Here is a 24869-nt window from a genome sequence, read left to right as displayed (position 1 = left end):
AAGCTGCTTGTAGGTCCACTTTAACCACACTACCCCACTATGTGTCCTTTATCTTCACATTTCTTAAAGTACGTATTTTTCTTTTTTCTACAGAAAGAATATTATCAAATCAAAACATTTTTTTATTAAACAGCTGTGTTGGTATAAAATGTGGCTTAACTCTTCTAGTTGATTATGGGGCTCAGTTTTCATCCAGCATCATAAGATCCAGATTTCACTGAGCTGTGTTATCAGCTTGTTTTTGATAAAAGCTAATTTATCATATTTTGAGAGCTTCACTGCTAAACACTAAATATAAACAGCTCAACAAATGAACATTTTTGTCCTTGCATATCCCATCTATTTTTGCCCGTAGACGACTTTTACTAACTTTTTAACGTTGTGTTTTGTACAGATCTTAGATTTAGCTAAAAATCCTAAAAAATCTCAGAAACAATCTCTGTCTTCAGATTTCTTTTACACAATGTGAAACTTTACTGCTTTGTTGGTTTGCATCGTGTGTGCACACATGAGATGCTACTTTTTAGGACTTACTTAGATGACAGATGTGCGAAACAAATTGGGAATAATTAGCAGAGGCACAAAAAAACCTCCATCTGAAGGACTTTTCTGTATCAATGAAGCAATTAAAAATAAAGCACACCTACTGTTTACTACACCTGCTGTTCCACTGAGCAAATTCTCTGCTCAGTTCTCTTTGAAAGTAAATCCACCATTGTACTATTAATTAGGATTAAACAACTAGTTCACTGTGTTAACAAGTAAAACATTTTTTGATCTTATTTGTAAGAATAGATTGACCTGAGGCGGCAAATTTGAAACAAGAAATGAGTTTGGATTTAAAAATTTGCTTTCATTTTAAAACGTGTGTGTCTATAAAAACACTTCATATACTTAATTTTATCTCTACAAAAGCTGAGTGACAATGTTTAGGAGTTAAAAGAAACAGTGTGTGAAACTGGAGTCTAAACATTTGCTGTAAAACTCATTCTCTGGAGCTGAAATACAGCCCAGAGTTTCTATATTTTAGTGCTGTAATGGAAGTTTGCTGTTTCTCTAACCTCTGTGTGTGTATTTGTGTGTGTGTTTTCCTGTGTAGTTGTATATGTACCAGCTCTTCAGGAGCCTGGCCTACATTCACTCGTTTGGTATCTGCCATCGGGACATCAAACCCCAGAATCTGCTGCTGGATCCAGAGACGGCTGTTCTCAAGCTCTGTGACTTTGGCAGGTGAGGGACAGTCATGTTTTACACTGATCTGAGTTTTTTCTTTTCTTGGCATTTACAAAAGATGTTCACATTGGTACCGCTGTGATGTCCGATAACATAAAAAGTGAGCGCCAGCAACCAGTTAGCTTGGCTTAGCGTGGACAGTGGAAATAAAGGAATGGGTCTTCTGGATCTGTGTGAAGGTTTCAGAAGGCTTCTAAGTAACATTGCTGCTCATCCTCAGTATTTAGCAGTGTCCTGAAGACAGCAAATCACACACTGTAACTATGCGCAACCAAGAAAAAGGCCCTGTAACACTGCTGTACATCATTCTTACACCAGATCATGTTGGAATTAAGCAAACGAGACTGACCCCTGTTTACATCTCTTCTCATATGACTTTATATTTATGAGCATGAGAATGAAATCAGTCTCCAGCTCTAAACATACCTAGTCAGTCTGTTTCCCCAAATGTTACTCTCTTCCTTTTGAAGAGTTTCACCCTTAAGCTGATGCACACTGTGTGGCTGCCTGGTTGAACTGAGAAAATCGGTGAGGCCATAGTTAAAGTCATGTGGTGCCATGAGTCTAGGTTTACTCTGTTCCTGGGAGATGAGCACACTGTACCCTGAAGAGAGGTAGATAAAAGTGATGCAGCCACCATCATTGTCATCATACCTGTACCTGCCCTACAAGCCTGTGGAAGCAGTGTTATGATCTGGGGTTGCTTCAGTGTCTCAGGTCTAGGTTCAGCAACATTATCTGCCCAAACATGAGGACAGCGGCTACCTGAACGTGCCGAATAATCAGGTTTTTTCCTTGTTCAATGGAACGGGCACATTCCAAGATGACAATGTCAGGATTCACTGGGTTTAAATTGTGAAAAGAGTAGTTGAGAGAGCACGAGACATCATTTTCACACAGAGTCCAGACTGTATCTCCACTGAGAAGCTTTGGGATGTGCTGTAGAAGACTTTCAACCAACTGTCCAATTTGTTCAGTTTGTTAGTGGAAAAACGTGAACCACCTCTGGAGTGAAAATGTCGTAATAAATGTTGCTTAAACGTATCAAAACAATGCCATGGAGAATGCAACGCCTAAATCCAGCAACATAATAATGTGGGAGCTGTTTTCAGGCGCATTATACAGGCTCTAGAAAGTGTGCAAAAGTCAAACTGAGATCAGCGTGCGTTGTCGAAAACAGATGATTTATTTACTTTTCATTCGTTAGCATAAATGCTGATTATATTTGTAGCAGAAATGTAGAAATCTTCCTTTTAGCTGTGTGTTTGATTGGATATGAAGTCCACTGAGGTTTTATCACACGTGTAAATCCTCAGTACTGGGTGTTTCTTCAGGTTCATTTTTTCCCTTTTTTTTGAAGTATGCAGATGGTGGTGATGATGATTATTTGCTATGATTTTGTGTGCAGCGCTAAGCAGCTGGTCCGTGGAGAGCCTAACGTGTCCTACATCTGCTCTCGCTACTATCGAGCCCCTGAGCTGATCTTTGGTGCCACTGACTACACTTCCAGCATAGGTAGGCTAACTCGAGCAACAACTCTCGCTGCCTGACACATGCACATTCATCAGGAAATTATGAGATCGTGTGTTACTTATGATAAATGGACTGGTTCTTATATAGTGCTTTTCTACTCTGGTTCAGCACTCAAAGGAGTTTATAAGCTTTACAGCAAGTCGTCATTGCTCCTCTTCTGCTTTTACAATCGGACTCCTGCCTTGTCCTTTAGATGTGTGGTCAGCCGGCTGTGTACTGGCAGAGCTGCTCCTGGGACAGCCGATCTTCCCTGGTGACAGCGGAGTGGACCAGTTGGTGGAAATCATCAAGGTAATGACCGTACTAACCGAGAGTATTCCAATATTCCCAAACAAATACAGCTTCAAGTTGGATGTAATATTACTCGGGCTAATGGTTCCACCCGTGTGTTTCAGGTTCTCGGCACCCCGACCCGAGAGCAGATCCGTGAGATGAACCCCAACTACACTGAATTCAAATTCCCCCAGATCAAGGCACATCCATGGACTAAGGTGAGTCAACAGGTACAGGAGCCCTTTTACTTCTTTAAGATCCACCGCAAAAGCATTCTGCCATTCCTGTTTTGCCTGCATGCTTCGCAACCATCCAACATCATCATCTTCATCTAACAGACCTGCATGTGAAATAGTTAATGCCATAAATGCACAGAGTTCTAAAAAATAAAAGATGCAAAGAATTTGCATTTACTGAAAATTTACTGAACTCAGCTCACACTTATCTCCCTCAGATCGAGATTATGGAATCAGCAGCACTCGTGCTCAGAGCAGATGTGCTGACTGGTAGCTAGCAGCAATGTGCGGATGTGCAAATCAAATATTGAGCACCAGGCAACGAATCTGAGGCGCCGTGTACTTTTTTGCATCAACTGTTTCAAACTCGGGGGGGGCGATGGATGAAGGCCTTGAAATCCTTCTCAGTGTTCCCGAACGTGCCATGCAGTTGTGTGATTTCTTGGTGTTGATGCTGCCAAAGATGCTTTTGTTTAAATGTTTAGTGAGAGTCTTGACCAAATCACATCAGCCAGACAACTGGCATCCTTAACTGAGAGTAAGGGTTTTTTTATTTCTCCAATTTTGAATAAGTCAGTCCTGAATTTTATATTAAATTTATACAGTGGGGCAAAAAAGTATTTAGTCAGCCACCGATTGTGCAAGTTCCCCCACTTAAAATGATGACAGAGGTCAGTAATTTGCACCAGAGGTACACTTCAACTGTGAGAGACAGAATGTGAAAAAAAAATCCATGAATCCACATGGTAGGATTTGTAAAGAATTTATTCGTAAATCAGGGTGGAAAATAAGTATTTGGTCAATAACAAAAATACAACTCAATACTTTGTAACATAACCTTTGTTGGCAATAACAGAGGTCAAACGTTTACTATAGGTCTTTACCAGGTTTGCACACACAGTAGCTGGTATTTTGGCCCATTCCTCCATGCAGATCTTCTCGAGAGCAGTGATGTTTTGGGGCTGTCGCCGAGCAACACGGACTTTCAACTCCCGCCACAGATTTTCTATGGGGTTGAGGTCTGGAGACTGGCTAGGCCACTCCAGGACTTTCAAATGCTTCTTACGGAGCCACTCCTTTGTTGCCCGGGCGGTGTGTTTTGGATCATTGTCATGTTGGAAGACCCAGCCTCGTTTCATCTTCAAAGTTCTCACTGATGGAAGGAGGTTTTGGCTCAAAATCTCACGATACATGGCCCCATTCATTCTGTCCTTAACACGGATCAGTCGTCCTGTCCCCTTGGCAGAAAAACAGCCCCATAGCATGATGTTTCCACCCCCATGCTTCACAGTAGGTATGGTGTTCTTGGGATGCAACTCAGTATTCTTCTTCCTCCAAACACGACGAGTTGAGTTTATACCAAAAAGTTCTACTTTGGTTTCATCTGACCACATGACATTCTCCCAATCCTCTGCTGTATCATCCATGTGCTCTCTGGCAAACTTCAGACGGGCCTGGACATGCACTGGCTTCAGCAGCGGAACACGTCTGGCACTGCGGGATTTGATTCCCTGCCGTTGTAGTGTGTTACTGATGGTGACCTTTGTTACTTTGGTCCCAGCTCTCTGCAGGTCATTCACCAGGTCCCCCCGTGTGGTTCTGGGATCTTTGCTCACCGTTCTCATGATCATTTTGACCCCACGGGATGAGATCTTGCGTGGAGCCCCAGATCGAGGGAGATTATCAGTGGTCTTGTATGTCTTCCATTTTCTGATGATTGCTCCCACAGTTGATTTTTTCACACCAAGCTGCTTGCCTATTGTAGATTCACTCTTCCCAGTCTGGTGCAGGTCTACAATACTTTTCCTGGTGTCCTTCGAAAGCTCTTTGGTCTTGGCCATGGCGGAGTTTGGAGTCTGACTGTTTGAGGCTGTGGACAGGTGTCTTTTATACAGATGATGAGTTCAAACAGGTGCCATTCATACAGGTAACGAGTGGGGGACAGAAAAGCTTCTTACAGAAGACGTTACAGGTCTGTGAGAGCCAGAGATTTTCCTTGTTTGAGGTGACCAAATACTTATTTTCTAGCCTGATTTACGAATAAATTCTTTACAAATCCTACCATGTGAATTCATGGATTTTTTTTTCACATTCTTTCTCTCACAGTTGAAGTGTACCTCTGGTGCAAATTACTGACCTCTGTCATCATTTTAGGTGGGGGAACTTGCACAATCGGTGGCTGACTAAATACTTTTTTGCCCCACTGTAAGTCACTGTAGGTGCACCCATCAGTTTCTATATTTTATTGGTTTTTAAGTTTTTTCAGTCCCAATAATTATTTGAACAAAGAAAAAAATATCAGACTTTATAAGAGCAAGAAGGGAGAAGGATGCAACACCATCGCTGGTAGAACTCTACATTTTAAACACTTGTTACCGGATCTGACTGGTGATTCAGAACATGCCGTTTTAAAGTAGCAGTTAACCCTGAAATGAAAGTTGACTTACCCGATGCTTCAAAACAACTGAAGCATTTAACCACGACTTCCGAGTTGCAAGACTTGCTTCAGGGAGGAGTTTGATAATGACGCACTGGTTCATCGAGCTGAAAACAACCACTTTCTTTGTTCTTGACCACCTGTAGCACAATATCTGGGCCTATTATCAGCAGCATCAGAGCTTTGGCACAGGCTCAAAGCAAATATAAGATCTGCCTGATGTTTTAGAGTGGACTGATGTTAAACCTGTGCTATCCTGCTTCAGTCAGTTACTTCATCAACTGCCACCCTACCTCCCAACATCACGATGTTGCCTCGTTGCTTGTTTTAACTCATCTTGAGAACTAAACAGGTTTTAAAATCTAAAGGACAGTCTCTCTTTCTTAGCTAAGCACAGCTCTTCTATTTGAAAAAGCAATTAGCCAATCAGGAGGGAGCAGGGCTATCAGGCCCTCCTGTTCACCTCCGACGTGCCTTGCTGTGGTCGCTCTCTGCAGCTGCATTTCATTTGCTACTCACTGCTACAGCAGTCATATGCTTCCACTGATTCATTCATAGCACGCCATAAAAAATGCATTGGTCAAAGTGCATTAGCTTTCATAGGATATTAGTAAAGATTCATTTTTCATCCAGTCATATGCTCTGTGTGTGTGTGTGTGTGTGTTGTATATGCGTTTGTGCTAAAAATACTGAAATGTCTCTTTTCTTTGGAAACTCGTGATGTTCTCATTGTTGATTCGAATTGACGTTCAGGTGTTCCGACCACGTACGCCTCCGGAGGCCATCGCCTTGTGCTCCCGCCTGCTGGAGTACACGCCCACGGCCCGCCTAACACCCCTAGAGGCATGCGCACACTCATTCTTTGACGAGCTGCGCGACCCCAGCATCAAACTGCCCAACGGGCGAGAGAAGCCCTCGCTCTTCAACTTCACTACCCAGGGTAGGCGCACTCACAAAGCATTCCTCGGAAGAGAAACCATTCATTTAAAAAAATAACACCTCTCCCAAAGTCCCATTTGCATTGTAAATACGGTTTAAACACGAATATTAAAATAACAAATTCAGGGGGATCCAAAGCCCTGAGGGTTTAAAGTTTTTCTGTTTTGAATAATTCACTTTACTTTATTTAGATACTCCAATCTAACAGATTTTTTAGAAGAATATAAAGTACATTTAAATATTTTTTTTTTCTGGGACATATCGGTTATCTCGTATTCACAGTAGCATTTATCCGTAAGGAAATCTAAGCACATCTTAAAACGCCACTTTTATGTTATCGCTGGTCTGCAGGTAACTTTGTAACAGCATAATGTGGTAATGCATTGTGTGTTCTTCTTCTTTTAGAACTATCTAGTAATCCTTCTTTGGCCTCCATACTCATCCCTGCCCACGCCCGCAGCCAGGCTGCCGCCTCTACCCCAACCAATGCATCTGCCACCACAGGTTAGAGCCACGCTACCTCCGTCAGACCCTTGTTTTATGTGGTTAGCTGCTCTATATTTATTACTTTGAAGTACTGGTTGTGGCTTTGTTTTTCAAATTAGCAGTAAGCAATTTCATCCCCTAAAGGTCAGCCTCTTTAGTTCAATTTAAGTTCAATTTAACTTAAGCCAGAAGTTGTTTTGCACTCATGTCTCCGAGCACTAAACGCTGCAAACAACAACACATGCTGTTTTCGTCGAAGGGTTGACTTTACTTAACATGCCACCTCAGTTTGGCAGTATCTTAGGTGTTTTCAGCTGTGAGTTTGGCTTTTAATTATTAATAAAACAAGATAATTGAGTTTTTGTTTTTTTTAAATTGTGACACCCTTGCTTTGTTTTTTGCTATAAATTCTTCGCACTGTGCTCTATTACAGCAGCGGCTTTTGCCCGACACCATAGGCCCAAACTCACTCCCAGTCATGTGACATGCTTAGCTTACTTCACATTCATTAATTATTGCGTTTCCACTTCAAAGAACTGCTAAAAAAAGTTTAGTGTTTTTTCCCATCAATCCATGGGGTTTCTAATTGTTTTTAAATTGTGTGTTTTTCCAGAATTTAAAATTCCTTTCTTCTCATGTATGCTTATGTTTAACCTGCGTAGCATTATCGATTCACATTTGCTGCTTATATTGTTCAGTGTGGTTTGTATACACAGATTTGTATCCTTCGCTCTCATTGTGTCTCTGTAACTCTTTTTCTACCTTTATCTCTAAACCAGCTGTTCAACTGAGCACTTCCTCTTCCTGTTCATAGATGGCAGCAGCACAGAGCGAGGCCCCACCACCACCACCGCCTCTGCCTCAGCTTCCAACTCCACCTCCTGAGCCCACAGAGCACCTGCCCCGCCCCGGTCTCAGCCCCAGCCCTCAGCCTCTCCATTGCCCTGGCCAGGGGGTGAGCTCTGCTCAGCTCAGCTCTGCCCTGCTCCTCTTCCCCGGCAGCAGCGGAGCGATGCTGAAGCAGGCCGGGTTCGACAGCTAACTGACCACAAACCTAGCATCCCCAGTCTGCCTCTCTTATCCCCAAACCCGGCCTCAACATAAAGCTGTTTGAACTCTTCTCCATCCTCCGTCAAAGATGCCTCTCCGTGCCCTCTCGACAGGGAAGTGAAGCGCAGGGCCGAAGATGTTATCGACTGTACTGTTGATTTAAAAAGTACACTGTACACGTATACACAATGCTAGCCTGCTAAGAGGACAATCTGTAGAAAAGTCCTGAGCTCTCCCCCTTTTTTGCCCTTTCTCTATCTGGCCTCCCTCTCCATTGTTCCATTTTTCTGCATCCTTTGACCTCTGACCCCTCCGTCCCCTGGCCAACCCCTCCTCCTCGAAAAAAACAAAAACGAGCCCCGCCCCCCTTTTGGTTCTTTCTGTAGTGCATGGCCTGAGTATGGTAGGATCACCTGGGGGCCACCAAGCCCTCTCACATCCACTTCCGCAGACAAGGCATGAGGCTCACGCACGCGTATACACACACACAGACACACACCTACACCCTCAAACACACACATCCTCACACACATGGATGCATGATGATCCTGGTGTATGTGGGAAGAAACAGTCCTCTTTGGGAGGACATGTTTGGACAGTGTTGTTTTTTTGTTTTTTTTCTTTGCCTGGGGTTATTTTTAAAAATGGTTGGCGATCTGTTTTATTCAACTTTGTTTTTAATTATTTTCTTTTTTGTTGTTTTTTTTTTTGTACTCCTGGGCAGACGTCTTTTGGATTGCCACGTGTGATGGATGTGACATGTATCTGGTCCTGTGTGCTTGTATAATATATACATACAATACAAAACAGACATGCATACACACACAGTTTATATATTACTTTTCCTTATGTATAAAAAGTATATATAGATATATGTATATTAACTACAATGGTTCAGAAATCATTTATGGTGAGCTCATATCTGGCAGAGCAGTGGCAATATTTGCCGCTGCCTAAAGACAATAGATTTAGATAAGGTGGTGTTTTGTTATTATTTTATTTCTGTTTTTGTTGTTGTTCTCTTCTTTGCTGGAGTGTGGTTAGATTCCAGCAGCCACTTCCCTGTGTCGTCTGTATTAAGGCTGTAGATGGATTTAGGGCATCGCTCTATTCCCCGTCTTTGTACCGGCTCTGTCTGTAACAGTGTTTCTGTGACAGTGCAGCGTCTAGACAAACGTGTCCCCCACCCTTTTCCCTCTCTCTTTCTCTCGCCGTTTCTGTGAAGAATTCGAGGTTGGTTTTCACGCTCGACTCTCAGCCCGCGGTCTTCGGCGCACCACCGGCTGCCTCGTGCGCTGCGACCACCGACCGGAGCGCCCCTTTCTTTTTGTCCCCCTCCACCCCCGCAGCACATAGAGCCACTCGGTACAGTCTGACGAATCGTCTTATTTACGGAGAATACTCACTACATTTAAACAAAAAAATTAAAAAGATAAAACCAACAAAAAAAAAAATTCAGAAAACAAAAAAAAATCACACACACACACAAGAAAGAAAAACTGAATTTGTACATACAGTATAAATGCTCCTCACCAAAATTCTGACTTGTATGACTTGTATGTTGTTTTTTTTTATGTTGTTATGTTGATTTTTTTTTTCTTCCATGTTGTGTTCAAGGTATGTATATATGCAGACCCATGTACTGTTTATGAGCAAAAACAAAGATGACAAAGGGTGAGGGAACGGATGAAAAAGATTCAAAAACAAACAAAAAAATGAAACAAAAAAACAAAAAAAAACAGAATCAGGGCAAAACTGATGTTGTGTATGGATATTGTAGATGACGACGACGATGATCAGCTTTATCCAGCCATATGTTCAATCTTACCTGTACAGTACAGTAGATTACAGCTGTATTATTGTAACAAGAACTAGTCATGTATAGTGTAACTATAGTTTGGAGTGCCTTTGCTTTCATACACCTTCGCCTTGTTTCCACCCTCACCCAGCCCACGCCATCAACACCCCCACCCCCACTGTCACCGCCCCCCTCTGATATTGTGACTCTCCCTTTTGGTGCTGTTGAATGTCCTGCTGTCCGCGTGCTCACTCACGCGCCCCCTCTTCCACCCGATGCACATCCTCTCCCTCCTGCTCTTTTCATTGCACACTAAATGTAATATACAGACATTGTTAATTGTAAGGATATTTTTTTCTTTAACTGAAGATATAGTAGACAGGTGTTTATTTTAATAGATGTTTTATCTTGGGGGGCACACACACACACACGCATACATACACGTGTACTGCAGTCCTGGCACAGATTTGGGGTATGAAGTGGGTGGGTGGTGTGCTGTGGACGGCAGCAGGGTTTTAAACAAAAAAAAAAAATCAAACAAAAAAAAAAGGCCTCATATATTATATTCGATACAGTGCAGTTTCTGTATTACTCGCAGTGTTGGTTCTGTTACCAAAGCCAAACCATCATGTTGTGATGAGCCATCCTCAGAGGCAATAACTTTTCTTCTTCTCTTCTCTTTGGATGTTTCGTTGTTTCTCCTCCTGCTCTTGAGTATTCAGGGGGGTGAAATTCAGTAGCACCTAAGGGGTCAAGTCATGTAGCCTTTCTCCTGTCTCTCCCGCTTGCTGTAATTTTGCATTCATGAACGTGTTGCTACCCTCCACCAGAAGGTTGGACCACTTCACCCCTGCCCTCTTACTCCAGTTCAATTAAAGCACCACAATGGCTACCAAAAAAAGAATAAAAGTGTATAAGCTAGTATAATATCTTATACTGACATATACACTAGTGTCATGCTGACTGGGTTAAACTGGGGTAATAGAAAAGAAGAATCTTAAGAAAATACTACAAAAACATCCTGTATAACAGTACTACTACTTGAATGCCTCTGTTTGTGACTGAAATTTCGATTTCTTTTTTTGTTTGTTTGTTTGTTTTTGTTTGTTTGTTTTTTCCTTTTGTTCTGTGAAGGTATGCTAAATGTGCGCCTCTGTAAATATTCCCTCTGCGTGCTCCGAGGAATAGTTCCCTGGTACTGTAATTTGCATTAAATAAAGAGTAGGATAGCCTGGAAATGATCATGAAATTTGTCTGTTTGAGACTCTTTTACTGTGTTTGTTCCCGTCACTTTGTAGACATCGGATCGATTTTGTTAAAGAAAATTCAAACCAAAGTAGTGGCAGCTTAAATATATCTGACATGTATGTACATTGCTGAAGTGGCAGGGACACATATTATATATTGTAAATGGCAATTTATTAGGTAGACCTGCTCAACTAATCATTAATGCAAATATGTATTCGGCTGATCACATGGCTCTAGCTCAGTGCATTTAGGTGTGTAGACATGGTCGAGAGACCTGATGAACTTCAAACAGAGCATCAGAATGGGGCAAAATGGGGACTCTGAATGTGGTGTGGTTGTTGGTGCCAGACTGGATTATCTGACTATTACAGAAACTGATTTCTACCACCCAACCATCTCTAGAGTTCACAGAGATTTATCTTAGAATTATTAAGAGAGAGAGAAAACATCCAGTGGATATAACCAGGATACATAAGACCATCTCTGAATGCACGCGCATCGAACCTTGCAACAGAAGACCACACTGGATGTCACTCCTTTCAGCTAAGAACAGAAAACTGAGGCTACAGTTTACACAGGCTTATCAAAAATGGACTGGAAAAACACATCTGCCCTGACGTCTCAAGTTCTGCTGCTGTGTTCGGACTGTAGGGTTAAAAAATTTTGTGAACAACTTAAAAGCGTGGATCCCTCCTGCGTTGTATCAACAGTTCAGGTTGTTGGTGGTGTAAAGTTTTCAGGGATATTTTCTTTGCGAACTGGTTTTTTGAACATGACAATGAAGTCACTGTAGCTAATTGGCCTCCGCAGTCACCAGATGTGTAATGCTGTCATGTCAATCAAGTCTCCAGCACTTCAGCCTGTGCCACAAAGAATTAGGTCAACTCTGAAGAACAAACCATGACCAGCCTGATACTTTCACAACATATCTGTTAAAGTGTTTAGTGAGTGTCTTTTTGTGTATATTACAAAACCAGCATGGCAAAACTCATATGATCATATAGATTCACACAGATTTATGTTTACATATTAAGAGTCTGAAACCTTGCTAATGGTTCAATGATGCACTGGCTTAAAATAAATGTTTGAAAAAAGAATATCTTTATTACAACATGATGCACAGAGATAACAGAAGCATCAACAGTGAATCACAAAGTCTATAGTAAATAAAAGTAAACAAATGTGGAGGTATTCTGTGCCAGGTAAATCCAAGGATTTCAGTTAGAGTGCCAGTTTCAAGTTCAACCCAAACCCATTAAAAGTTGCCCTTTAATGATGATCTGAAGGCAATAGCTGAAAATCGCTTTGGATGTTCTTAGTTCTTGAAAGAAAAATAGTAAAAAACTGTGTCCTTTTGCTTAATCTGAATCAAATGGAACAACTGCCGGGTACTGTACACAGAAATCTTGAAGAACAAAACTCTCAACTCTCAAAGTCACATAATGAAAAAAGTTCTCCTTAGTGCAAAGAGAAGACTCGAGTCTGCCATCACAAATTAAGGTGGACAAAGAACTGACAAAATAAAAAGTTCCTCCCTTGGGGCGTGTTTATTTAATCCATTAGATCAAAAGTGATCAACAAAACTTCAGGACAGTCCAGATGTTTGCAGTGCAGATCAGCCTCACAGAGAATCTGTTTTTCTGTGTGTGGCCAGAGGGGGGCAGTGTTTGTCTTTATATGCCATCAGAAACGCTCATGTCAAGCATTTTTCATTCATCACGGTTTACAATAAATGAACATTAAGGCACCAAAAGCACAAAACTAGACCAACAACAAAATTCTACATTTAAAAAGCAGCTTTTTCGGAGTCACAACACTGACAACACTCGTTCACTCCCTCTCACCTATATATTTTTGTCCTGTCAATATTTAAGACAATTCAATTCCATTCAATTTTATTTATATAATCACAACAAAAATCGCCTCGAGGCACTTTATATTGTACAGTAGATCGCACAATAATAGATACGGAGAAAAACCCAACAATCATATGACCCCCTATGAGCAAGCACTTTGGCGACAGTGGGAAGGAAAAACTCCCTTTTAACAGGAAGAAACCTCCGGCAGAACCAGGATCAGGGAGGGGCGGCCATCTGCTGCGACCGGTTGGGGTGAGAGAAGGAAGACAGGATAAAATATGATTCGATGCAGAGAGGTCTGTTAACCAGAGATGGGCAGTTACTATAATCTGATTACTTTTTTCAAGTAACGAGTAAAGTAAGGGATTACTATTGCAAAATCGGTAATTAGATTACCGTTACTTTCCCGTAGGAACGCTGCGTTACTGCGTTACTAAAACCGTGATTTTTTGCGAGAATGTCTCACGACAGTGACGTAAGCGAGTGCGCCGTTAGTGACAACAGCTGTGTGCAGATCAACAATGGATCACATATCGATTGCGGGAGAGAGTATGAGCGTGCAGCGTTTAAAGCGTGGAAGTACTGACCTTACTTTGAGTTTGATTCCATAAAAAGTGACAAAAATATTAGTGTCCATCGTGCGTGGGAAGAAAACTTTTTACAGCGAAAAAAACCCCTAAACTTCCAAGCAAGCACCGAGTGCGCTATGACATAATGGGAAACTCACAGAGAAACTCGCGGATTCTTCAACTGACCGCGGCACACCTGCACCAGGGTAAACCTCCGCCTACCCCCAGTCCTGCTTTACAGGTGAAAATAGAGCAACAGGACCGCTGAGTCTTTGACTTTATTTATTTTCTGCTGTGTTTTACTTGCATCTATTTGAAAGAGTGAGTGTAAACACAAAAAATATTTTATTTTATGTGCTGGAATGTGCAGATAATAGGTTTAAATGTTAAACTAATTTATTCAAGTCAGAGAATGTTGCATATAATTAAATCTTTGCTTGATGCATAAAGTTAAAAGATTAAAACTAATAAAACAAGTTTTATAAAGAGACTTTTCCATTTGATTACATTTTGTATGATGGATTATGTAGAAAAAGTAGAATTGGGCTGAAAGATCTATCGCTTTATCACCTATTCAGGTTGTAAATCGTGTTTTTAAAAAGTAACTAAGTAATTAATTACTTTTGAAAATAAGTAATCAGTAAAGTAACGGGATTACTTTTTTGGGGAAGTAATCAGTAATTAGTTACTGATTACTTTTTTCAAGTAACTTGACCAACACTGCTGTTAACACATAGTGAGTGAGAAAGGTGACTGGAAAGGAAAAACTCAATGCATCATGGGAATCCCCGGCAGCCTACGTCTATTGCAGCATAATTAAGGGAGGATTCAGGGTCACCTGGTCCAGCCCTAACTATATGCTTTAGCAAAAAGGAAAGTTTTAAGCCTAATCTTAAAAGTAGAGATAGTGTCTGTCTCCCGAGTCCAGTCTTCACTCTTTCGACACATGTAAAATAACAATAGGATACTTTCATTTAAGCGTCCCCATTAACAGTGCTTGTGCTGCTCATGTACAGCACACTCTTCATAAGTCATTACAGGAGCCTTTACTGACCATCTCCATTATGAGAGGACTGATGGTGTCAGGCTGGATGTCCTGGATCTGTAGAATCTGTTTGCTGTATTCCTCAGTCATTGTTCTCATCTCTGTAAAGCAGGCTATCACTTTGGGATACAGCAGGCTGAAATACAATAGAAAAGTCAATAACTGCAGTATGTAAAAACATTTCACACTGACTGGAAAGGGGCGAGAATTTGACATTTCACTCACTGTTTCTCTGGACCTGTTCTCCTGCAGTCAATCCAGGTTTTTAGCGTCAGCGCCAAGTTTTCATGAACTTTGTCAATCAAGCTGTGCTGCTGCACGCCTGGACGGTCTGGCAAATCAAGTAAAAAACAAATTTCTTTTAATTTGAAGCCACTTCGCCCTGAGGAAAATCTGAGAATGCATTTTTATTTTGGGCTGGGTACAAATGCACACTGTTTGTAGGGTTTAAATATTTACAGGGTTGGTTAATTATTGATTTGGTCCTAGCAAGGACTGGGATGAACTGCTGAAGAACGACCATCACCTGGAGAAAACAGAGACATGGCTTGCATGAGAACGTATTCTTCCTCCTGTAGGCCCAGTGTGCGCAGGGTGTGGTGAAATCTGAACAGAGGCTCCAGCAGACATGGCTGAAATCCCGCTGGAAAACACAGGAAAACGGGTCAGGAGCAGGACAGATACGGAAGGACAGTCTGAGGGCCACTGAGGTCTGATCTGTTCCCACTTTTCTCCACACTCCAAGAAACAGATTCAAATGGATATGTTTAGTTCCCACTTTCGAGTGAGCTACCATCAAGGTGATTCTGGCAGGGATTTATGTGTGAAAATGTGCAACACATGTACAGGCAAACCACAATCTAAAAGCTCATTCATGCAGAATTATCCACAATTAGGAAGGAAAAAAAAATCAGGGAGAACGATGAGCTCAAAACTACCAGCTACACAGTAAATATTCACCAAATACACAAAACACGTATGCCAGTCAGATATGCGCTCCAAGAACATGCTGCAGGATTTTCCAGACATTCTTGCAAAACTATTTTTGCACAAGTTCTAAAAAAAGCAGGGGTGGTGATTTGCCACAACTTCCCTACAGTTTTTCCAACACACAAGGCTTATAAATGTAACTGACATGCTGTTAGCCTAGGAGCACTGAAACGGTGAAAGGAATTTGCACCAATAAAGACAACTAAAAGCCAGCGGAATAGTCGGGATATCCTTGGTGTGTTGACTGGAATCAGTCAGACATCATTTTATACTGATTTCTGTTGTTGTGGATGAAATAAAGGTATAGTTATTCCACTTGGCTTTGCCAGACAGATTGCACCAGTCCCAAAAAAATAATATCTAACAGATTATAAACAAAATACAAAGTATTTATAAAAGCATTTATACCAAAGACCCCTGTAGTTCAAATGTCATTTATGGTTTATGTGTATTTTCATTCCTTTAAAAAAAACAAAACAAGGAAGTGCTATTTTTAGTGTTTGTTCTCTGTGTGACCTACTTATAGGTCAGTCTGAGCAGTTAACTCGCAAGTAAAGTAGCATGAAGAGCAAACACCTTTGTGATGGATATTTGTAGCTGCACACCTTATCCAGTGTGAAAACTGCAGGTCAGCACCTTGAAAATTAAACAGAGCTATATTCCCTGTAATCTCAACTTTCACCTAGTGCTCAGTGTGAATTCCTTATTCCTAAGAGCTGTTTGTCTAATAGTAAAAGGAAACCTTCAGACAGCGCGTTTGTGAAGCACTTTGGATCGAAAGAAGTAAAAACCAGTTTGACAGCATTGCAGTGAGTGTTTCTTAAGGAGTCATATTACACCACCGTGTGAGAACATGTGACAAGAGTGATAACAGACTGGACATGTTACTGACTGACTGTTGTCTGACTGCTTCAAAAATAAAAGTGCAACATGTGCATGCATGTTAGGAGCGTCAAATTTCTCTTTGTTCATTTTACTCCTGTTTAATAACAGTTTGCAACGTTACATATAGTTTAAAAGCAAAAAACTAGCGAGATCAGAGAATAACGACTCAACGTGTTCATCAAGTGAAAAAACATTTTGCGGGGGCAAAGGTCATTCAGTACACGTTACATGTTATTTAATCAGGTGTACAGAATTTGTGATCAGGGACGTTACTTTGAGTCCTCAGACAACACACACCTCAGAGTTACTCCAATTCAATCAACAACAGACCATAATTGTCTCCATTACTGAATGCATTTTGTATTTTTGTATATTGACTTGGTTATAAGCACTAAGTCCATCTTTATGAACAGTGAAACACAGTGAGAACTCAAAGAATTTGCACCTACATTTGCAGTTTCTCACACTCTTTGGAGTACGTCAGCATTTTAAACTGCACAGCCACTCATTGTCACACTTTTTTCAGCAAAAGCTTTCATACACCGCTGCAGTCTTTGCCAGCACCAAAAAGCACCTCGAGATTGCTAACACAGCAGATGATTAGGGAGCTAATTAGGCCTAATCCTCCACTATCCTCTGGTAAGCAGCGTCAAATGTAGAGACAAATGAAGAAAACAAGTGTCAAAAACTAAACTGCAGTTCCTCTAATGACCACTTGAGGCTTCATTCATTCATCATGCTTATCCAACTCAGGCTCACCCCGGGGCTGCAGCCTATTCCAGGTGCCAATGAAATAGTGGACGGTTACACCAAACATCGCAAGGCTAACAGACAGAGAGCAACAACCATTCACACCTATTTAGATTCAGCAATAAGCCTAACATTGGATTTTCCTGCGTGTGTAGAGTCAGTTGCTCATTTTAGGCCATATTGTATAAAACATGAAGTTCAACTTTTCTAATTTACATGTCAGAAAGGAGGATTATCCAGGACATGCTCTTCTCTTCTGGGATGGTTTGAAACACACAGCAAGCCATAATAATTGTCAGATAAACTATTAAAAATGCTCCAGATGATACAACATCACAATTAGCTACTGCAAGTAGTATCAAGCCTACCAGACACCTATCACTGCCAGGACAGGTATCAATCAACTCAACAAACTCAACTATTAAGGTGAGTGAGTGGTTAAAACCTCTCACCTCAGAACACATGAAGCAGGAAACTATCCACAGAAGCCAAAACTTTTTTTTTGTACCAGGTTGTAAACTTGCTAAACTGGTTGGCAGTTTTAACGTGGGAGTCTGGGAACTGACTTGCTTTTTGAGCCAGCCTCAAGTGGCACCTAGAGGAACTGCAGTTTTTGCCACTTGTGCATAGGTCTCATTTTTCAGGTCTGGAGGTCAAGTCCCACTGACTGACTTTGTTCAGAATTTTTTTTTAAATCTCTCTTTAAATGATGCTTTGTCACAAGTGTTCAGGAAAGTGGCCACTCTAAGTGACAGTCTGACTTCACCTAATCTAATCTAATCTAATCTAATCTAATCTAATCTAATCTAATCTAATCTAATCTAATCTAATCCATCCAACTGTAAGAAGTCTTACCTCGTACAGCGTCATCTATGCAGTATGTAATATGGCCACATTCCCATGTGCTCGTTTTTGAGTTGAACACCATGTTGAAGCGGATCTGCATTATTTCAAACGTGGCTCCCTTCAGCAGAGATATTTGGTCTCCCATGGTAAGAGACCTGTAAGACACCAGTTTGACATCAAGTGTCGAAAACGTGCCGACTGAATATAAATATCCGTTGATGTACACATTTACCGGAAGTCTTGGAGACTTTTGGAAAAGCTAATGACGTTCTGGATCATGTAAGTCGTGAGGTCGGCCACATGCGGAAGAGCAGTGAAAACACATCTGTTTTCGACGTCATTCCGTATGTGGTGTTCTTGTTTTTTAATGGAACTGTGGAAACAGGAGGAGGATGAAGAGCATGAGGTGGCAGATGGCGATGATGTGGGCTCGGTGGTAGATTTACTCGCAGTGCTGCAGCCGTTTCTAGGGCACTCGGTCAGAGGGTTAAAGAGCTTGCTTGCCGTCTGCTTGTGCGTATTCACAGGAAGGATGTTTCGGTCCATAGGCTGAAAAAAATCAAAGATCAATTACACAAGTTAAAACAAAGATGATGATTGGGCGTACCCCCACCCATCCTGGGTGGGGGTACGCTTCAGAGTTTGGTAGGAGACTATATCTCTGGTCTGCTGCCTGCTCTCGAGTTCGCGTTTAAAGTTGCCTCGAGCCTGGTACACCACTGAAGACTAGGGTAGGAAAAGTAAGGGTTTTGTTGTTTTTAGTGTTTTAGGCTGGGAGTTGCACATAGTAAATCAGTGGCACCAAACTTGGTAGGAGGTTTGAGACCATTCTTGATTATGGTCTGTAGCTGAGGCAGGTAGGCTGTTTTTAAGTTGGCATTGTGTGCACACCCTGTGTGTGCATATGTCAGTGTGGATGGATGCTAATGAGATCCTTGTGAGGTGAGTGTTTTGTGATGTGACCTTTTAGTGTTGTGGGGAATATGGCTATTTTGTTGGATCACTTGTGAGTGTTGTTGGCCAGGTGATGGCAATAACACTGTGGGGTGCTGAGCCACCCTTGATGTGATCATTGTGTGGCCATAGCTCTCCAGTTTGTGGTTGGTCACTAGTACGCTTGATTTACTGAACTTTTTGGATTAAAGTAACTTGTTGTGGTATAGGGCCACTTGTATGTGACTGTTTGTGTGGTGGAGACAACAGATCACTTAGTTGTGATTATTTGTTGCTACTTTTGGTTTTGTGTTGTAGCAGATCAGGTAATCATTTTGGGTTTGTGACTGTTGTGCTCCTTTGTGTTGGTCACATGTTACTTTTTGTCTGTTCAGTGTGGCAACTTCAAATCCTCATGCCCATCCATGCTTAGAGATGCCAACTATAACGTGAACACTGTGCTTCTGTTAGCTTTAACTTTTATTTATTTAATTATAAGGAACTGAAGGCTTCAGAGGGGCTTTTAATAAATTTAAGGGTCCTAGAGGAACCCTTTTAAGGGAGGAGGTGTTACGTCCCTCTGCAGCTTCTAATCGTCTCAGTGTTTTCAGCTGGTGCTAATTGGCCACACCTAGTCAGGTGTGGATAAAAGCATACCTGAGGCAAGCTTTCCGGCAGTGCACTAGTCTTTGCCTTGGTGGCACCAGCCATTTTAGCCAACCTGGTTTTCCATTTTAGGATGAAACCTCTTCTCACCCACACTCTGTTATTCATCTCCTTTTTTTATGTTGCGGCTTTTGAGCCGGGTCGTAACAATGATGAAGAGCTGAAACTGCATGCATTCACTCACACACCCTGAAGCTGCTGAAGCGGGAAAATGCTGAGTCGAATGTGCTGCGGTGACCAAAGAGCAGTTCCTGAATACGTTTTTCTTGTTGGAATGAAAGCTCCACTGGGGAGTTAAGCATCTTATTCTTCTTGATTTGGACCCTCCTCTCCTGCACCTTTTCATCAGACATGACCACTGAACAAGCACAAAAATACAAGCATTTACTATGTCAAGCATGTCAGCATAAAACAACCTGATCTGATTCATAATTTCTTCTCAAGGCATGAAAATTATGTGTATCAATTTATTGTATGACATGATGTAAACATGCAAAATGATAACAAGCATTCTAGAAACTGATGGGTGCACCTTTTATAATACCACACACTTCCTACAGTGACTTAAACATTAAGTATAAAAGCCTTTAGATGTTACTTACTGTCTTTGCACATGCCAATGGCCTGACATTTGCGCATGCGGCAGGCTTGACAAGACCGGCGGCTGTTTTTCGTTATAACACATTTATTCAGGAATGGACAACGGAGCTGGTTTGACCTCTTTATGTTACGTCTGAAATGAAAAACATCCACTCACAAAATAACAGCTTCATGCCTTAGGTTTAACTGCTTGTTAATGCAAATATCTAATGAGTCACAATTTGCACAAGTTTACTGAAATTGCACAACAAATGTGCAGTCTCAAGTTCTGCCGCAACATTTGTTTGATAGGGTCAGAATTTGGTGTAAACAACATGAATGCATGGATCTCCACTCCATTTAGGCTGGTAGTGGTGGTGTAATGGGGTGGAAGATATATTCTTGGCACACTTTGGGGCCCTTAGTACCAACTGAGCATCATTTAAACATGACAGCCTACCTGAGTAATGTGCCTGACATGTCCACAGTGCACCCATCTTCTGATGGCTGCTTCCAACAGGACAATGCACCATATCATAAAACTCAAATCATCTCAACCTGGTTTCCTAAACATGACAACAAGTTCCCTGTAATCAAATGCCCTCAATAAAAAGCTCTCAGTAAAATAGAGCACCTTTGGGATGAGGTGGTCTGGGAGATCATGGATGTGCAGTAACTGTGTGATGCTATCATGTCAAAATTGACCAAAATCTCTGGGGAATGTTTCCGGCACCTTGTTAAATCTATACCACCAAGAAATAAATCAGTTCTGAAGGCAAAAGGAGACCACCCTGGTACTAGCAACCTGTACCTAATGAACTGTCTGTACTGTGTGCACTGTGTGGATTTAATTTGTGAAGGTGTTGAAATTAGAGAAGGTCAAATTAAGAACCAAAGTAGATGAGAATATCACACTGACACCACCTTTTATGCCAGAAATTGAATGTTATCTGACCACTCAGCTCACCGACAGCAGCCCATCTGAATAACAGGGACAGAGAGAGCTTTGGTGGCAGCAAAGTGAGGTTTATATAAAGAATACTTTGGCCTAAAGAAGTCAAATAATAAACAAAACTGAGCACACTTCTAAATGAGACAGTTCAGAGAGCATATATGGTGAACAGTATAATAATGTTCAATTAAAAATCAAAATAAAAGCCATTAAAATAAATGGTTAACTTCAATACTACAAAACTCTAGTATTTGGGCTCGCAGTGATTGATGATGATGATAACACATTGATGACACACAGCTTCCTATCTGACAGACATCTTGAGCTTCTCGTTGTATAAACTCTTTAAACAAAAGGTCAGATAATTTTAAACGTTTTACAGCTGAATGTGAGGAAAACTGAAAATGTGATTAGTGTTAAAGTTAATATATCTGTTACGTAGTTACAACACATTTCAAACATAACAAGCTTCTGACTCAGAGTAAATCATGTTTTCATTTATCACGAGCAGACTAGACCACTGTCATTTCCTGTTTGTGAGCCGTCCTAGTAAAAGAGTTCAACTTATTCAGAACACAACTACACCAGTCCTAACTAGGTCAACAAGTCACAATCTAGTCTTCTGAAACCTGCATGTGCCACAGAAAGAATACAATTCAACATCCTACAACCTCCTACAACTTCATGGTTACTCAGGTCACAGTGAACTGAGGTGGCCTTCAGATTGCAGAGCAGACGGTGTCGAGCTTATTTCACATTTTGAGCCTATGAAAGCAAGATAGTCACTGTATCTATGTATATATCTATGTATATAGATACTATGCAAGATGCAAGTATATGTATAAATGTAGTATAGAGAATGTGCTTGTGTGTATGTGTGTATATCCGGTCCTCACGATCGCGTGTCTGTTTATTTGGTTGACAGGGTGCTAAAAGTACAGAGGTGCTGAATTCAGGTGAACTGAATTCAAATTAACTTATAAATACTACTTAAAAAGTACTTTTTGGGCATGAAAAAAAAAGATCCGAAATGTGGTTTCACTTTATATGATATTAAAAATTTACAATATAAGCAGCCAATTAAATGCCATGAACATCCCCCACACCACCAAAAAAAAAAAAGTATTAATGACTGCCTGTACTCTTTATTACATTACAGTGTGTTTGGCATCACTGTGTTGAAAAATGAAGCGGATGCCAATCAGATGCTTTCCAGATGGTAAAAGCAATCTGATGGTATTTTTCTGTGTTCATAATTATATTAATTTTGACAAGATTCCCAACACCACTGGATGTTTTACTAATGACTGTGGTATGAAGCTAAATATGTTGCACTTGCTGTGTACCTCTCTCCTGACCTATTAACAGAGATTTGAGCCACAAATTTCAAGACCAGTTGCCACTGATGTTTAGTCCAGTTCTTGTGTAATTTGGAATACCTCCACCTTTTCTGCATGTTTTCTTCCCTTAAGAGCAGATGGATGAACTGAAGGGCCAGATGCATCTCTCTGTGTCTCTCTGTGTCAGGTCTTTGCTGGATTTTTTCCTCTTTCTCAAGGACATGACTTTTAGAAACTGTTCATCTGCTGGAGATGATGGAGTTTTTCTAACCCTGCCACTTCTTCTTTTGTCTTCTACTTCTACTGAAAATTCTTAAGGACACACTGCTGAGATATGCCAAATTTTCATCTAATATTTCTTATTAGATGAACTAAGTTATTAGTTATGTATGGACAAAACACTGGTTTGAGTTCAACCAGGAGCCTTTTATGCTCATCAGGTACAAAAACTGAGTGAGTGAAAATGACTGAGAAAGCAGCAAATGTCAAAAGAAAATTTTTGGAAGACCTTCTGGAAGACTGGAGAACTATTGCTCAAGACCACTTTAAAAGATTACAAGAAAGTCTGGCTCCTCGGAAGGAAGATCACTAATTTGTCATTTCACATTCACAAGGGATTCTTTTCATGACAAAAATTTTTCTAAATATAATTAAAAACATGAGAGAAACTCTAGAAGCTGGACTATTTGTTTTCTAAAAGCCCTTAAACAGCCATTTATTGCTTGATTCATGATGTTATTAAATGTTGAAGAGCTTTACCTGAAGAAGCCCTTGCAGCCTTCACAGGTCAAGGCATTGAAGTGGTAACCATTAGCCAGATCTCCACAGACACCACACACTCTGGACTCCTCATCATCTGTCAGCTTCTCCTCCTCATCCTCTTTATTCAGCCTTGCGAGCACTTCACTGATGATCTGCACTCCAGCGGCCTTCTCGCTCATTCTCACCCGAGAGATAATCAGATTAGTCTGGCGTCACTGCCTTCACATCTGTTCTGGGCAAGATTGATTCAGTAAGAAATGGAAAGGTTCCCTGTGAGATCAGGCTTAGGTTTAACTACTATCAGCACTACTACGTCACAGTTAATGTACAGGATACACACTGTATATCCTACGTTATTGTGCTATGATACTCTTAAATGAAAGGATATGACCATAATACTGTGGCTGAACCATTTGCTTCCAGCAGTGACGCATACCTGGATATGACTAAAGGCTCCTTGTGGAGTCATTTACGTCTATTACAACCCCCTATTCATTGTGGCTAAATGGTCACAGTAGGAGATCACCTTGATTTTCATCAAAGAGCAAGAGCAATTTTCTGAAGTGCACAGAACAGCTCACAATGTTCAAGTGCAAAGAACAATGTGGACTCTTCAATTTTTTATTTTTTTTTAATACTTTCCAGTGGAAAAACGGTAAGTTGCACAAAAAACAAGCACAGGCTACTGTTGATTAATGATTTAGCAACATACATTTCAGGTATTTTCTGCCAGTAAACAATGCTTAATGCAACCTTTTTAATTTTAACACTCAAATCCCTCCGAATTACTGACACACTGAAATCACAACTTTAACGTAAGTCGTTGTGTTTCTTTAAAGCATACACAACTCCACACACTCCACTGAAGCAGCGTGTAAAACATGCTTGTTTGGGAGTGCTCCTACTTTACTCCCACCCTGCAGGCAGGCAGGTTTGTAACTGAAGCCTGACCTGTCTAACAGGTGTGCACAGGTCCACACAGGTTGTCATAAAGTAAACTCTTTTCCTTCCTTTACCTGGTTAAATGTCTGGCTTAGGTCATTCAAATCACTCACCTGATGATTCCAGATGTCAAAACAGCTGTACGTGGTCCACAGGTGCCCGCCTCACTTCGCTTAATCAGGGGGAATTTTGAGCATGACCAACAGGGGAGAGAATCGTTAACAGGTCGTCGTGCAAGCTTTCGACCAGCTTAATGTTTAATACTGGCAGTTTGCCACAACTACAACCGGCTGCAGCCGAAGAAACTGTGTAAAATCCAGCACCGCCTACTGATGTCGTACTTCGTAGACGCGGATCACGGACGCAGGGGCGTTTCCAGGATGGAGCGACACAGGACGAATCCAAATATTTAATCGGAAATGGAATCAGCACAGAAAAAAAGGACACGATTTTCTTGCAAAAGTGATGAAACATAATTTTTCGTTGAATAATTGTGGAAACGTGAAAAAAAAGAACTT

The 24869-nt window shown here is 41.1% G+C and overlaps 2 protein-coding genes across 4 annotated transcripts in view; one reads left to right on the top strand and one right to left on the bottom strand.

Annotated features, from left to right (window-relative positions):
- The window catches only part of gsk3ba (glycogen synthase kinase 3 beta, genome duplicate a), a 35466-nt gene extending 24232 nt beyond the window's left edge, over nt 1-11234 (top strand). The window contains exons 5-11 of one of the 3 annotated variants that reach the window (XM_024805328.2): nt 1100-1230; nt 2642-2748; nt 2960-3057; nt 3162-3269; nt 6466-6652; nt 7057-7155; nt 7917-11234. In XM_024805328.2, coding sequence (XP_024661096.1) covers nt 1100-1230; nt 2642-2748; nt 2960-3057; nt 3162-3269; nt 6466-6652; nt 7057-7155; nt 7917-7951 — 765 coding nt within the window. In that variant the 3' untranslated portion in view covers nt 7952-11234. The remainder of the gene's footprint in view (nt 1-1099; nt 1231-2641; nt 2749-2959; nt 3058-3161; nt 3270-6465; nt 6653-7056; nt 7156-7916) is intronic. The other 2 variants (XM_012919152.4, XM_004551379.6) reach the window with 2 other exon arrangements.
- Nucleotides 11235-12315: 1081 nt separating this feature from the next.
- nr1i2 (nuclear receptor subfamily 1, group I, member 2) lies at nt 12316-24636 on the bottom strand. Its single transcript, XM_004551375.2, has 9 exons — nt 24465-24636; nt 23407-23636; nt 20379-20509; nt 19965-20134; nt 18410-18726; nt 18187-18332; nt 15233-15349; nt 14932-15037; nt 12316-14842 (listed from the first exon to the last, which is right to left on the bottom strand). Exons 2-9 carry the CDS (start codon nt 23586-23588, stop codon nt 14686-14688), a joined length of 1326 nt encoding a protein of 441 aa, XP_004551432.2. The 5' UTR covers nt 23589-23636; nt 24465-24636; the 3' UTR covers nt 12316-14685.
- Nucleotides 24637-24869: the final 233 nt, after the last annotated feature.

The sequence above is a fragment of the Maylandia zebra genome, linkage group LG16 (genome assembly GCF_041146795.1).
Source record: "Maylandia zebra isolate NMK-2024a linkage group LG16, Mzebra_GT3a, whole genome shotgun sequence".
Lineage (NCBI taxonomy): Eukaryota > Metazoa > Chordata > Actinopteri > Cichliformes > Cichlidae > Maylandia > Maylandia zebra.
Note: the sequence above shows the minus strand (reverse complement) of the source record. Positions and strands in the feature narration are given on the sequence as shown.

Coding starts and splice junctions, on each gene's coding strand:
- nr1i2 (XM_004551375.2), bottom strand. CDS start 23,588: ATGAGCGAGAAGGCCGCTGGAGTGCAGATCATCAGTGAAGTGCTCGCA. Junction 18,333..18,409: donor AAAAGTCTCCAAGACTTCCG/GTAAATGTGTAC, acceptor GGTGTCTTACAG/GTCTCTTACCATGGGAGACC. Junction 14,843..14,931: donor AGAACAGGTCCAGAGAAACA/GTGAGTGAAATG, acceptor ATTGTATTTCAG/CCTGCTGTATCCCAAAGTGA.